Raw genomic sequence first — 15,398 nt, forward strand, 5'->3', positions numbered from 1 at the left:
ACCCGGAGGAAACCCACGCAAACACAGGGAGAACTTGCAAACTCCACACAGGCAGTACCCAGAATTGAACCCGGGTTACTGGAGCTGTGAGGCTGCATTGCTAACCACTGCGCCACTGTGCCGCCCAGTTCTCTCTAATAGTTTTCCTGTTGATTGTAACCAAGGTGTGCAGGAACTGTCCAAGGTGGCTAATGCTCTATTCTCATCCTTATCTGGAAGAAGTGCCTAACCTCTGCTCAGCACCCCCCAAAAAGCATAGTACAGCTGAGATTGGGAAGTCATCGCACTACTCATTTGGGGTAAAATTGCACTGAGTCCTATTAGTGTACAAGCATTTAACAGCTTGGTTTGAGGGACTCCCTTGCCAGCTATTTTAACAGGTGTTCATCTGTTCATCTGTTTTATGTTAATAGTGGACAATGTAATTTCACCATTTGTCTTGCTATTCTTTTTCACTACATCTTGGAGCTACAAGGCATTGTGAGACCTTTGTCATAACGTTTCGTAATGTTAGGACCCAAGATGGCCTTGCATTTTTATTTTACTAAATTTGAACATGGTCTTAGCTTAAAAATCAATTTGACTGATTTCCTTTCAATCTGTAGATCCAATGAGGGACTATCCCTTGGAAGTGAGGGCTGGACTAAAGCACAGTGCTCTTATTTTCCTGCTTTTCATGGTGATTCAGGCTCTGTCTCCTGACATTGCTATGTAATGCCTTTAATAAAGTGAGCCAACTTTCCATGTATAGCCTGTTATTATAATCTAGTAAGATTAAGTTCTATCACTTTTGCAGACCAGGATGTTTGTGCTGTAAAACTGTTAGATTGTGTTAAGGCAAAGAATATGGATCTACATACAAGGCTGCCCCCTCTTCTAGGCGTCTATGTCATGCAGTTGAGGGAAAAATAACTTTAGCTTGGTGATTGGCTCAATTTCTGAAACTAAGAAACACTTGACAAATGGATCAAGCAGGAATTATCAAACTGTAGACCAGCAAATAGTATTTAAGTTCTTTTAACATATCCAGCAAGCTTTAAAGTGTATTTTACCCTTTTGCTTTTGTCCTTGCTGTTGACTAGATTTTGTGATTTTTAAATTAGATTATTTATGTTAATGCATCCTACTGAAAGTTGTCAAAAGGCTATTCCCAGAGAGTGCCATGGAGTGTTTCAGTTTGAGTGTGTGTTTGCAATTTGCCTCATTGAGATTCCCAGTCTCAATCTCAAACAATGAAAAGAAAGAATTTGCATCTATATAGCTTCTTTCACGACCTTGTGATGGCCCAAAGTGCTTATGAAGTACTTTTGAAATGTAGTCACGGTTGTAATGTCGGAAATGTGGCAGCCAATTTATGCAGGGTAAAGTCACACAAAGAACAATATGAACAGATAATCTATTTTATTGATGTCGACTGAGGGATAAATATTGGCCAGAACAGCAGTAGAACTCTACTGATGATTCCTGTGCATGACAGTGGTCATATAAAGAGATGTTTGGGAATTCATTGTTTGTCCTCACAATTGCAAATGATATGTGATATAACCAAAAATATGATGGGTGCATGAGCTGTTGCAGCTGCACCTCAGTATTCTAGACAAATCATGCCAGTATTCAATACTACACACTACTTCTCCTGAATATGGGACTCTGTTGGCAAAACTCCAAATGCATAATTAATCATTTTTTTTGAAATAGGGATGTTGGAGCTTAGAATAAACAATAGGAAGTCTTTGGCTTGCCTTTTGGCAATGCAATACAATTTCACTATATTTCTGTGCTAACACAAGAAATAGGAGCAGGAGTAGACCAAAGGGCCCATCGAGCCTGCTCCTGCATTCAATACGATCATGGCTGATCTTAGGCTTCAACTCCACTTTCTTGTCCACTCGCCATATCCCTTGATTCCCTGAGAGACCAAACATCTGTTTATCCCAAACAAAAACAAGAAATGCTGGAATCACTCAGCAGGTCTGGCAGCATCTGTGGAAAGAGAAGCAGAGTTAACGTTTCGGGTCAGTGACCCTTCTTCGGAACCCTTTTGCTTTTTGCTTTTATCTGTTTATCCCAGCCTTAAATGTATTCAACGATGGAGCATCCACAACCCTCTGGGGTAGAGAATTCCAAAGATTCACAACCCTTTGAGTGAAGTAATTTCTCCTCATCTCAATCCTAAATGATCAGCCCCTCCTTGTCCCTGAGACTGTGTCCCTGTGTTTTCGATTCCTCGACCAGCGGAAACAATCTCTGTGTCTACCCTATCCAGCCCCTTCATCATCTTGTATGTTTCAGAGATCGCCTCTCATTCTTCTGAACTCCAGAGAATATAGGCCCAATTTACTCAGCCTCTCATTGTGGACAACCCCCTCATCACCGGGACCAATTTAGTGAATCTTTGCTGTGCCGCCTCCAATGCAGGTTTGTCCTTTCTTAAATGTGAAGACCAAAACTGCACACTGTACTCCAGATGTGGTCTCACCAAAATCCTGTACAATTGTAGCAGGACTTCCTTATTCCTGTACTCAAATCCCCTTGGAAAAAAGGCCAACATGCCTTTTGCCTTCCTAATTGCTTGCTGTACCAGCATGCTAACTTTCTACGTTCCTTGTACAAGCACATCCAAGTTTGTTTGAACATCACCACTTGCAGTAATCACAATGACAAGATTATGAGGTGTATATCCCTGTTTGCTTGCAGCTGTCCCATTGTATTATGCCATCTCATATAAAAAGGAAGGAAGGGAAGAATGTGAACTTTATAAAGATCTGACTTAATAACATACTGGATTACTTTCAGCCAAGACTCTATAAATCTGTTATTGAGGATGTCATCAACAACGTGCATGATTTTTTCCTTGAAGAAGGCATTGACGATCATGTTCTTAAGGATCTAAAGCAGGTATTTGTTTCTTTTACCACAAAAGTTTTAGTTTCATGTTTTAAATTTTACTTTTTTAAAACCTATGTTGGTTATATGTATGGCAATAACTCTGCTTGGCCTGGACATGAGAATGTAAGAGCATAAGAAATAAGAGCAGGAGTAGACCAAATGCCTCAAACCTGCTCCGCCATTAATTAAGGACATGGCTGATTCTTAACCTCAACTCCACTTTCCTGCTCGATTTCCATAATCCCTTGATTCCCAAGTGTCCAAAAATCTATCAATCTCAGCCTTGAATGTACTCAAAGACTGCGCATCCACAGCCCTCTGGGGTAGAGAATTCCAAAGATTCACAACCCTCTGAGTGAAGAAATGTCTCCTCATCTCGGTCTGAAATGGCTGACCCCTTATTCTGGGACTATGTGTCCTAGTTCTAGACACTCCAGCCAGAGGAAAAGCTTCTTAGCAGCTAACCTGTCAAGTCCTCTCAGAATCTTTATTATGTTTCAATGAGATCACCTCTCATTCTTACAAACTCCAGACAGTACATGCCCATTCTATTCAATCTCTCCTCATAGGGCAACCTTCTCATCCTAGGAATCAATCTAGTGCACCTTTATTGCACGCCGCTTCTAAGGCAAGTATATCTTTCCTTAGGAACGGAGACCAGAACTGTAGACAGTACTCCAGGTGTAGTCTAACCAAAGCCCTGTAACAATTGTATCAAAACCTCTTGTACTCCAACCTCCTTGCAATAAAGGCCTTCCTAATTGCTTGCTGTACCTATATGTTAATTTTCTGTGTTTCTCATACAAGAACACCCAAATCCCTCTGATCAGTAACATTTAATAGTTCCTCACCATTTTAAAAAATAACTTGCTTTTCTATTCCTACTAAAGTTTCCCTACATTATACTCCATCTGCCACCTTCTTGCCCACTGACTTAGCCTAGTTATATCCCTTTGCAGTCTCTCTGTGCCTCCTCACAGCTTACTTTCTCACATAGCTTTGTAACGTCAGCAAACATGGATACATTTCACCTAAGTCATTGGCTCTGAATGGCTGAGGCCCAAGTATTGATAGTTGTGGCACTCCACTAGTTGCAGCCTGTCATCCCTAAAATGATTGGTTTAGTCTTACTCTCAGTTTTCTGTCGTTGACTTGCCCTCAATCCATGCTAATATGAGCCCTAATCTTGTGTAACAACCTCTTCAGTGGCACCTTATCAGGACAATCCAAGCTGGTACTAATTGAATGTTGCTTTGTAATCAACTGGCTTACAACATAGGAACAGAAGTCGGTCATTTAGCCCCTCTTGCCAGTTCTGTCATTCAGTGAGATCATGGCTGATCTGTGACCTAACACCATATACCCACCTTTGCCCCATAATGCTTAATACCTTGGTTAATAGAAATCTATCAATCAGATTTAAAATTAACATTTGATCTAACGTCAACTGCCGCTTGCAGAAGAAAATTCCAAACTTCTACCACCCTTTACACGTGAAGTGTTTCCTAACTTCATTCCGTTCTATTAGCTATTTTGATTATTTTCCGTACCTGTCCATGATATTTTAATGATCTATGTACATGGACTCTTAAGTCTCTCCAATGTTTCTAGGCCTTCACCATTTAGATGTTTTCAGCTTGGCCCTGCTCTGAATGATAGTACAGCATTCTTATTTTATAGATATGGTGTTACAATTGATAACCCTTGGATAGTCTGGCACTGATGAGCTGTTTGACTTTCATATTCAGTGGCTTGCCATTAAATATTCCTGAATCTTGTCATAAACTTTTAAATCAAGTTTTTTTACCCATGTAATTGTTTTTAATCTCCTGTCTTTCATGTGATAAGCTTTGGGAGAGCAAACTTCTCCAGTCCAGAGCCGTGGAAGGCTTTTTCAGGGAGAATAATCACCAGCAGTTCATGTTGGAACTCCAGCAGCAGAAAATTCATCAAACTGTACACACATCATCAGGTTTGTTCAAATTGCAACATAGATCTCCTTTTTAAAGTGTGTTTATTATTTGCTTCAGTAATGTGCCTTCTGCTGTGAAATTAAGATTCTGAAAGATTATACACCACTAGAGGATCTTCTGCTTTTTTGCACTGGTGGGGAGCAATATTTCTTCAAACCAGTATTGTGGTCCAGGGGTGAGATGGGTAAAAAAAGTGAACTGTTTGAGAAATTTTAAACATACGATAACATCAATGCTTTAGAAACCTCAGCATCCTTTAAAAAAAATACACATAGCAGTGCCTTGATCGCAGCGAGAAGTAAATGTGAAGAACTTAAGAATGCAGGCACAAAATATAAAGCAGTTAAATTTGGACAAAAGAACTGAATATTGTAACATTAAATTTAAATACAAAAATAGACTGACAAAAGGGAGTGTTTTGTCCATTAAAAAATAAACACTTTATAATATTTAAGGTTAAATTGGGAGAGGGGGGGAGATGATTTTCCTGACCTTTTTCCCCCAGTAAATGTTAATTTCTTGGGATAAAAGTCAGGAAAAAGGGGATGGAGATCTGCTTCACTGGGTCTGTACCTTCTTTACATTGCTTTGAGGTTTGTGGTGCTTCTGGGCACAGTGGAACTGGATTTGCATCTGTAATAATCTCTTACCTATTATTGTAATGCAGATGAGGCAGGAGGAGCATTCCAGATTATTCACCTTTTAGTATGGGATTGCTAGCTATCTCCTTTTTTGGTTAATCTGTGGGAAGTGTATTCAGCTTGTAGTCTCATTGGGTTTACTCAGTTTAACCTTGTTGTTGAAAGGAATGATGGCTGGCTGGAAGCAGGTTCTGGGAACCTCAACATATAGCTTTAAACACTATTGTGAAGGCAGGTTTATTTACTTATTTAAAAAAAACACCTTTCTGATTTCGCTTGTCACAGTTTAAACTTCAGTGGGAACATTTTGATCCCAGGCAGCAGTTCTTAAGTGGTTGTCTGCTCTCCAGTCATCGATTCACCTGGCTTATGGAAGTGCTCTGTGACGCATATGTTTATATAAAGACATGACCTTATAGAAGTCTAAACTAAAATGTTGTACTATTTCCGATGTCGACTAACATTTAGAATTGTTTGTTTTATAACCGATCAGTATTAAGTAACAGTCTGTAATCAAGTGAAATCTGCTATCAAGATTCATTGCTATTTAGCTTTTACCCTGAAATAAATCTGATTTACATATTGTAGTCGAAACTACATGATCTAATAGCAACTATTTTTAAAAACTAAGAGAACACAAAAGGGCCTATGACATTTCCAGTAAGCAAATTACAGTAACTAGGGCTGGAATTTAATGTTAAGGCAGTGGGCCTGCCCTCTGGCTGAAAAATTGGGGGTGAGCCTGCCTTCGCCAGGCCTGGAAGCCACGCTGCTATTTTGCATGGCCTAGGCACTTAATTGGGCTCGGTCGGGACGTCTGTCCCTTTGAAGCAGGAAGTCCTGCCTTCAAGAGCTGCTGGCCAATCAGAGGGCCAGCAGCTCCTCAGTCCCAGCAGTGGCACCGGGAGCAGTGGCAACTGCTAGGACTCCACCCAGCAAGGTGAGCCACGATGGATGCTGGCTTTGGAGCAGGTTAGTGTGGATTGGGCCTTGCTGGGGACAATCGGCTAGGCCCTGTCGAGGGCGCTGGGGTAGGTCAGAGAGCAGGGTGGGGGTGTAGTTTTTCTGTGGGGGCGGCCCGTGCTGCGGGGGGAGGGGGAGCCCTCTGGGGCATGCGGTGCCTGATCAGGAGGGCCCGTCCACGCCCCAGCTTGCAAGGAGGCCACCAGGTATTACTGGGCGGACTCCTCAGGTGCTGGTGCCTATCTGCCATTGGTGAAATACCAGTGGTGGCAGGAGGAGGCCCTTAAGTGGCAAATAATTGTCCACTTAAGGGCTTCAATTGGCCTGGGGTGGACCGGCTGTTTGCCACCTCCCCCACTGCTGGTAACATAGCGGGGGTGTGTAGACGATAGGAACGGCACCCCCGCCCCCCCCCCCCCCCCCCCGGCCCCAACCTCCCACACAAGTTTAGGCCCCCATCTCCCATGGCGTTGGGGAAGGCGGTGTGTAAAATTCCAGCCTTGACAGTTTGACCCTGAATAACATTACATTACCAGATATTGTGTACTTAAGTTCACACTTTGGTATATAGGGGCGAGGGCTTCCTTATGGCGTTCTACTTTAATGCCCAGTCCAAAGTAATACCTGGTACTGCTCAAATATCATAACACACCTATCTGATCCATCAGCTTGATCACCTCAACCAGAGCCTATCTCAACTACAGAATGTGGGGAAAGCAGACTGCAGAAAGATCTAAAACCAGGCAGACCTGCTTGTCAATTGTATATTAATTGTATTTAATTGTATAAAAAGTGGTGGGCATTAACTGGGGATTCACTTGTGCTCCTATAAATAGGAACAGACTGAAACTGGGGTTTTTGAGGTTAGGAGATGCATGTTTTTAGTCTCTATCCCAGTAAATAGGTGGTTATAAAAGTATGTAAAGATTGGCTCTAGTTCTTTCCACCACCACCTGGCTTTCTGGAATATAACACTGCTCACTTTGGAATAGGGACCCCATTTCCCCATCATCTAAAATAACCTCCTGGAAAAGAAACAAAATGAGTGAGTTTTATATGTGTGTGTACAAGTGGTGTCTAGAGAGGTCAAAGAGCAGTACCAAGGTGTGTGTTCTGGCAAATGGGGTGAGGATTGAGGGAATTGGGCTACCTGAGGCCTCAACTGGTGAGCTGCACCAGTTGCTGTCTGCAGGAATATGGGTTTGATTCTTGGTAACACCCAACAATACTGGTCCTACAGTTTGATGGATCAATTAAATGGAAGAAATAGAGACACAGTTCCTGTGATTGCCATTGAACGATTTGATTATTGGGTGGTAGCTTGGATTGAATGCACCAATCAGATGGTGAGAAGATGTGAAGGCAGTTTTCTTAATACCATCCCCACCATTTATCATGAGAAGCTGCCTATACCATTTATCACTTCCACTGAAGTCAATTACAAAGTTACTGCTTATAATAAATTAAGCACACTGGATACTTCAGTTAATTCAGTAAGTTTTTTCCAACTTGTTATCGTATTTGTATTTAGATCCCTCCATGGATCATTCTGTGTCTGTCATTGTACTTGTTTTAATTTAGGTTCTCCACTGGTTTCATTAATTTAGATTTGGTGATCATAAGGTTATAGAGTTCACTTGTCAGGCAGTAGAAGTAGTAGGAGGCATTTCCTCCGATGCTGGCGATGAAATGAGTGATCAGTTATGGAAGATTTACTCAAACACGGGGTAGTGCATGCTACATTTGGAGAGAATCTCACCTTCTGTTCACTGCTCTTAGTCATCTGAGTTGCTGATGGTCATTTCCAAACAATGGATTAGATCAGAGCTCTGCAGTTCTGCCATATCCATTCGTGAATGGTGGTGGACAATTTAAACAACTAGCAGGAGGAGGAGGCTCCACAAATATCCCTATCCTCAATGATGGGGGAGCGCAGCACATCAGTGCAAAAGATAAGGCTGAAGCATTTACGACCATCTTCAGTCAGAAGTACCGAGTGGATGACCATTTTGACCTCCTCCTGAGGTCCCAGCATCACAGATGCCAGTCTTCAACCAATTCGATTCACTCCACGTGATATCAAGAAACGGCTGAAGGCACTGGATACTGCACAGGCTATGGCTTCTGATAGTATCCCGGCTATAGTACTGATGACTTGTGCTGCAGAACTAGCTGTGCCCCTAACCAAACTGTTCCAGTACAGCTGCAACACTGGCATCTACCCGGCAATGTGGAAAATTACCCAGGTATGTCCTATCCACAAAAAAGCAGAACAAATCCTATCCGGCCAATTGCCGCCCCATCAGTCTACTTTCAATCATTAGCAAAGTGATGGAAGATGTCATTGACAGTGCTATCAAGCGCCACTTAAACAGCAATAACCTGCTCACCGATGTTCAGTTGTGTTTTGTCGGGCCACTCGGTTCCTGACCTCATTACAGCCTTGGTCCAAACATGGACAAAAGAGCTGAAATCAAGAGTGATTGCCCTTGATATCAAGGCAGCATTTGATCAAGTGCAGCATCAAGGAGACCTAGACAAATAGAAGTCAATGGGAATCGGGGAAAACGCTCTGCTGGTTGGAGTCATACCTAGCACAAAGGAAGATCGTTGTGATTGTTAGAGGCCAGTCATCTGAGCCCCAGGGCATTGCTGCAGGAGTTCCTCAGGATAGTGTACTAGGTCCAACAATCTTCAGCTGCTTTATCAATGACCTTCTGTCTCATTAAAAGGTGAAGTGCGGATGTTCGCTGATGATTGTACGATGTTCAGTACCATTTGCAACTGCTTAGGTACTGAAGCAGTCTGTATCCAGATACTGCAAGAACTGGACAACATTCAGGCTTGGGCTGATAAGTGGCAAATAACATTCACTCCACACGAGTGCCAAGGAATGGTAATCTCCAACAAGAGAGAATCCACCATCTCTCCTTGACGTTCAATGGTATTACCATTGCTGAATCCTGCACTATCAACATCTTGGGAGTAACCGTTGAATGTTGTGGCTACAAGAGCAGGTGTCAGAGGCCAGGAATTCTTTGAGTAACCTATCTCCTGACTTCCCAAAGCCTGTCCACCATCTACAATGCACAAGTCAAGAGTCTGATGAAATACTTTCCACTTGTCTGGATGAGTGCGGTTCCAACAACACTCAGGAAGCTCAATGCCATCCGTGACAAAGCAGCCCGCTTGATTGGCACCCCATCCAACACCTTTAACATTCACTCCCTCCAGCACCAACACACAGTGGCAGCAGTGTGTACCATATACAAGATGCACTACAGAAACTCACCACACCTCCTTCGATAGAACCTTCCAAACCCATAAACTCAACTAGAAGGGCAAGGGCAGCAGACATGTGGGAACACCACCACTATCTGCAAGTTCCCTTCCAAGCTACATACCATCCTGACTTAGAACTATATCGCCGTTCCTTCACTGTAGCTGGATCAAAATCCTGGAACTCCCTTTGTAACAGCACTGTGGATGTATCCACACCAGACGGACTGCAGCGGTTCAAGAAGGCAGTTCACCACTACCTTCTGAAGGGCAATTGGGAAGGGGCAACAAATACTGGCCTTGCCAGTGACATCCACATCCCATGAAACGAATAAAACAAAATCACATTGACACCAATACGCCCACTATAAGTAGTGTTCACTGTATGGAAGTTTGATTGTGTAAGACATGGATTATACTTAGATTTGCACGCTGTTAAAAGCATGCATATTTAATATGGTTATAAGTTTGGAATACAAGGAAGCTCAGAAAGACCAAATTTACAAACCAATGCACATACACATAGGGCAGATTTGGCAGCAAGTTATAGAGCTGCTTCCAGTAAATTATTTGATAGTGTGACAGTTCCATTATGACTAGTTAAAAGTAACATTGATAGATCTCAGCATCAGGTCTTTCAGCTTGCTGCTCAAGAGCGATGATACAGAAGGGTAAGAAAAGGGCTATAAGAAAAATGAATTGCTAGCTGTAGATGGCAGTCGTCACCCAGAATTGTAATTCAGATTCTTTGTATCATTTGGCCAAATGCAAACTTTCAATGAAATTTTTATTGCTAAAAGTTGTTTAAAGCGATCAAAAGGATTGATAGTTGCTTTTCTTGTTACAGAACGTTTTCTCCCTTCTGCGGTTTTCTCCCTTGTCCCAAAGGTGCAGATTTATTCTAGAGTATGGTTCTGAGTGTGGCTAGCTTCTCTTATCTGTTCTTTATGTGTGAGAATGGGCAGTCTCTGTGCACTGTTGGGCTGTGTCTCATCTTGTCCTCTTCCTGCTGGCACATGGGTTCAGTTTACAGAGGACAACTGGATGGTGATCAAGGGTTGGAATTCTGGTTGATTTCTTTTCTCCCCCTCCCCCTTCCCCACCCCTGTAGTCTAGGCTGCTGAGGGCAAATGTAGATGACTGCTGTCATGTTCAAAATTAACATTGATTGGAATTGAACTTGGGGCCTTCCTTTTGACTTGGTTACACCCTATTGCATCAAATAAGTTATTGCAGGAGACATATAGGGCAGAATTTTACTGGTCCCATGGCGGCAGGCCTTGTGGGGGGTGTGGTAAAATGGTGTGAGCCCGCGTCAGGCTGGCTCCCCGACATCATCCCACCACTGACCAATTTTACAAGATGTGGGCGGCAGGACGGATCAGTGGCTGACAAGTCGGCGGTGGACAGGTAATTAGGGTAGTTTAAAAACTAAAATGTCAGGTATTTTCCTACCTTCTGATTTTGTGAATGGTGCATGGGATGCACAGAGGCTCAGAGTCTCACCTACTCAAAGTAGGTGAGATCTGAGGGGCAGTTGAGTTGTGGAGGGAACTGGCAGCCATATTGTGAAGCTATCTGCAGGCTGGGTCTTCCAGAAGCAACACTATTAATTTTGGAGACAATGCAGAGGGTAGGGCCAAAGTGAAGTTGTGTTAGTGGAAAGGTGTCTCCCAGGTCCAAAGCAGCCACTGGAGGCAGGACAGTGTTCTTGAGAGGTTTATCGCAGTTGAGGCTTCATTTGCTATGGGGTCAATGCATTCAGACCTTGACTCTTCCCGTGAGGAGGAGAGTGGCACAGAGATGGGGATGCAGTCACATAGAGTGCCTCTGCAGTGGCCAGGGGAGCTGCTCCAGGGGGTTGGGGAAGCTATTGGATGTGGACTAGGAGGGAACACTGGAAAAAGAGGGCAATATTATGATCGCAGAAGGCTTCATGGAGATGTCTGAGCACCAGTGTCTATGAAGAGTGTTAAGGTGATGTTGGCACTCAACCTTTTATGCCTGTAGTTTGATCAAAGGATTGTCTGGAGATCTTTGTGGCATCTCTCAGTCAGCAGCCCATCGCTGCATAAAGGAGGTCACTGATGCTGTGTACTGTCGGACTAGCCAATATATCAAGCTCACTATCGATTGGGCCAGTCAGGCTGAGAGGTGAGCTGGCTTCAGAACCATGATTGGGTTCCCCCAGGTGCAGGCAGTCATTGACTGTACTCATGTGACCATTAAGGTTCCCTCAAAGCAGCCAGGTGCCTTTATGAATAGGAAGGGGTTCCACTCTATGAATATTCAAGTCATCTGCAACCACCATGAGCAGGTCATGCAAGTTCATGCGAGGTTTCCGGGATGCTGCTATGACTTCTACACCCTTAGACAGTCCCAAGTGCCTCTACTCTTCAGGTCACCTGAATGCCTTCGTGGCTGGATACTGGGGGACAAGGGGTGTCCATTGAAGACATGGCTTCTGATCCCTGTACGCAACCCCAACACACAGGCAGAGGACACCTACAACTGCTGTCATATGACTATAAGGGCCATCATTGAGTAGGTCATTGGGGTTTTGAAGATGAGTGGTACAATAGGTGGTAAGTGGCGTGGGTGGTTTCCACTTATTGCCTCCCAACTGATAGCAATCTTGTTTTGTTAAAAATGGTGCATTAGTCCCTGACTGTTTTTAGGGTCAAGTAAACAATTAACAGATTTTTTTCATAGGTTAAGAAAGATAACTATTTATTTTTAAATAATTCCCGAAATGGTCGCAACCTTACCCACACAGACACTCACCCACATGCATACACAAAAATAGATAGAGGAAAACAAGGGTAGGATGCAAATAAAGTCCAAAGTGATGTAAGAGTTCATGGTTTACAGAATACTGTTGAATCTTCTCAAAAGACAAGTCTCTCTTTTAAAGGTATAGGCCTGAATGTTTGCAGTCTTGAACTTGCTGAAGTATTGTAGAGTTCCAGTGGTTAAAACTCAGCCCAAATTTGGTGGTGTGAATTTGATTTACCTTCAAGGATTAAGAGACTCAAAGACACTTTGTAATTTCTCCGCTGCAGTGTTTATTCAGTTCTTGTTCAGCAAGGTTCTTTTGTTTAGCTGTATCGCTGTTTCTCTGTCTCTCTCAGCCTCTGCCTGGAAACTGGATTTTTGTGATCTTGGCTTGATCTCCCCCGCTCTCTCCCGAGGGCTACCTTTTAAGGTAACAATCCATAACATTTGAGTTGTTAGGTGACACGTGGCCTTGTCCCTAGATGTGACCACACAATGGACCAGGATATGGAAACCATGGCTATTGATGTCTGAATGGGGACCATTTTGTTATAATGGTGCTACTTTACACCTGTTTATTTTGGTTTAGGCTGTGAGTCAGTCTGTCTCCAGAACTAGCAGGGAAGTTCGCGACTCTCTGATCAGCAGACACTTCACATGAGGACAAGTGCAAGGGCCACTGAACCAAGAAGTTCTCTCCTGGAGGCAGTCTTGCTGACCTTTCATAAAAGGCCCTTACCATCTCTCTGTACCCATCAGCACTCTACATCAAGGCCTTCTGTCAATACAAACGTTCGTGAGATGCTCATCTTTACAGACCATCCATGTATTTAATCCACATCTGGTCTCTGACATCTGGTGCACAAAAATAAATACATGAGTCATACATTGAATGTCAACACCATTAACTCTTGTCAAATGCAGAAGCCTTTAATGTTTTACAAGTTATTATCACCCACTGAAACCCCCCAAGTGCTGGTCCATGCATTTATGCACTTGCTAACAGTAACTTGTACAGCGTGCTCTCCCTGTGCCTGGAGTTGATGTGGGGCAGCCTGCTGCCTTTCTTGCTCTGGCGCATGAAATGGCAGTGGCTTGCGTCCTCTGGGTGACTGAGCCTGGCACATTTGGGGCCACCTGTATCTGTGCAGGAGCTGCCTCAGTTAACAGACCAGCTTAGCATTTATGTCATCGTCAAAGGGGAAAAGGATCCGCTTTCAGTGATTGAAGCACCTTGAGAGGAGACTTGACGGCTTCAGCCTGCCCCTCCTCAGTCCTTTTAGGGCCCACGTGCACTCCCGTGGTTGCGTTGAGTGGTTCAGCTCCTGCCAATGAGGAAATTCATGGCAGGCCCATATGGCCCCCTCATCACTCCATGGATCTCATCGATGAGGCCATGCTTTTGAGGTCTGTGCGCACTTTTTGTAACCACTCGGTGCTATGCTCTATGTGTCTCTGCATGAGGGTCGCCACTCCCAATGGAGGAAGTCATGCTCACATGCTCCAACATTTGCGATGGGACTGCACTGTCTCTGGAAACTTTGACAGATGTTGACATATTTGATGCTGCTGTTGAAGCATCTGCCACTTTGCTGATGACACCTGAGGACCGCAATCTGCATGAAGCTGAGCATGGCTGTGCCTCTCTTCACACCTCTGTTGCCACCTCCTGCGCATCTGTGCAATGCTCACCAGATTGTGCCACCCTTTTTACATGCGCAACAAAGCCCACCAACATGAGTGTATCTACACTGGTGGAGGGCGCACTGGAATAAAATTTTGCATTGTCTTGAGATGGCAGTGTATCCTCTGACCTTTTCTAGTGTAGCAGGAACCCTTGTCTCCTCCTCATCTGCTGCAGCTGCTGGAGAGACATGATTTAAGTGAAACAGCTGCTCCTTCAAACAACCTGTGGTGCCACCCCTTGATCAGGAGGATCCAGTGACGTTAAAGGCCACACGGGTGCCACAGCCCACACATGGTCTAGCAAATGAGGGATGCAGCCATCGCTTTATTCACACTCTGTTGCTTCCGCACCTTCTTCGCCCACAGTGACAGGCTGCCCTGCCGTGACCTATCCGATGTCCATGGCTGCCTCGTCTGTTGGTGTCACCACAGCGATGAAAGGCACTCCACCCCCTGTGCGTTGATACTCCCTGGCATTGTGAACACGCCTCTTCTGCAAGCATAGACATTTGCTGTGCCACTCCTGTCTCATAGCCCATCTGTGCTGGTCACTCTGAGGCACTATAAATGTGCAGCACATGCCATTGGAATGGCATGGTGATGCGGCATTCAGCCATCTTAATGCAGCGTTCACCCATCACTGACTATGGGGATCGGGTGAGTGTGAACTGGGTGCCTCAATGTCAATGTTAGTACATATGAATGAACAAATTAGGAGCTGGAGTAAGCCACTTGGACCCTCGAGCTGCTCCGCCATACAACAAGTTCATCTCTGATCTGATTGTATCCTCAACTCCACATTCCCGCCTACCCCCAGTAACCTTTCACCCCCTTGCTCATCAAGAACCTATCTACCTCTGCCTTAAAAATATTCAGTCTCTGCTTCTACTGCCTTTTGAGAAAAAGAGTTGCAAAGACTCACAACCCTCAGAGAAAAAAATTCTCCTCATCTTCTACTGTAAAGACAGACTCAAAATATTTGTTCAATGGCCATTTCCTCATTCCCCATGATAATATCTTCTGTCTCTGCAAGTAAGGGACCAATGTTGACTTTAGAAACTCTCCTTGTAAAAGCTCTTGCAATCTGTTTTTGTATTCCTGACGAGTTTACTCCCACACTTTTTTTTCCCCTTTTTGTCAATTTCTCGGTCATCCTTTGCTGGTTTCTAAAACACTCCCAATCCTCAGGCTT

The 15,398-nt window shown here is 43.9% G+C and overlaps 1 protein-coding gene across 1 annotated transcript in view; it reads left to right on the forward strand.

Moving 5' to 3' along the window:
- The window catches only part of ston1 (stonin 1), a 113,334-nt gene that overhangs the window by 53,922 nt on the left and 44,014 nt on the right, over positions 1-15,398 (forward strand). Inside the window, exons 6-7 of the mRNA XM_068045699.1 lie at positions 2,797-2,898; positions 4,738-4,861. Coding sequence (XP_067901800.1) covers positions 2,797-2,898; positions 4,738-4,861 — 226 coding nt within the window. The remainder of the gene's footprint in view (positions 1-2,796; positions 2,899-4,737; positions 4,862-15,398) is intronic.

Source organism: Heterodontus francisci, chromosome 13 (assembly GCF_036365525.1).
Source record: "Heterodontus francisci isolate sHetFra1 chromosome 13, sHetFra1.hap1, whole genome shotgun sequence".
NCBI classification, from domain to species: Eukaryota; Metazoa; Chordata; class Chondrichthyes; order Heterodontiformes; family Heterodontidae; genus Heterodontus; species Heterodontus francisci.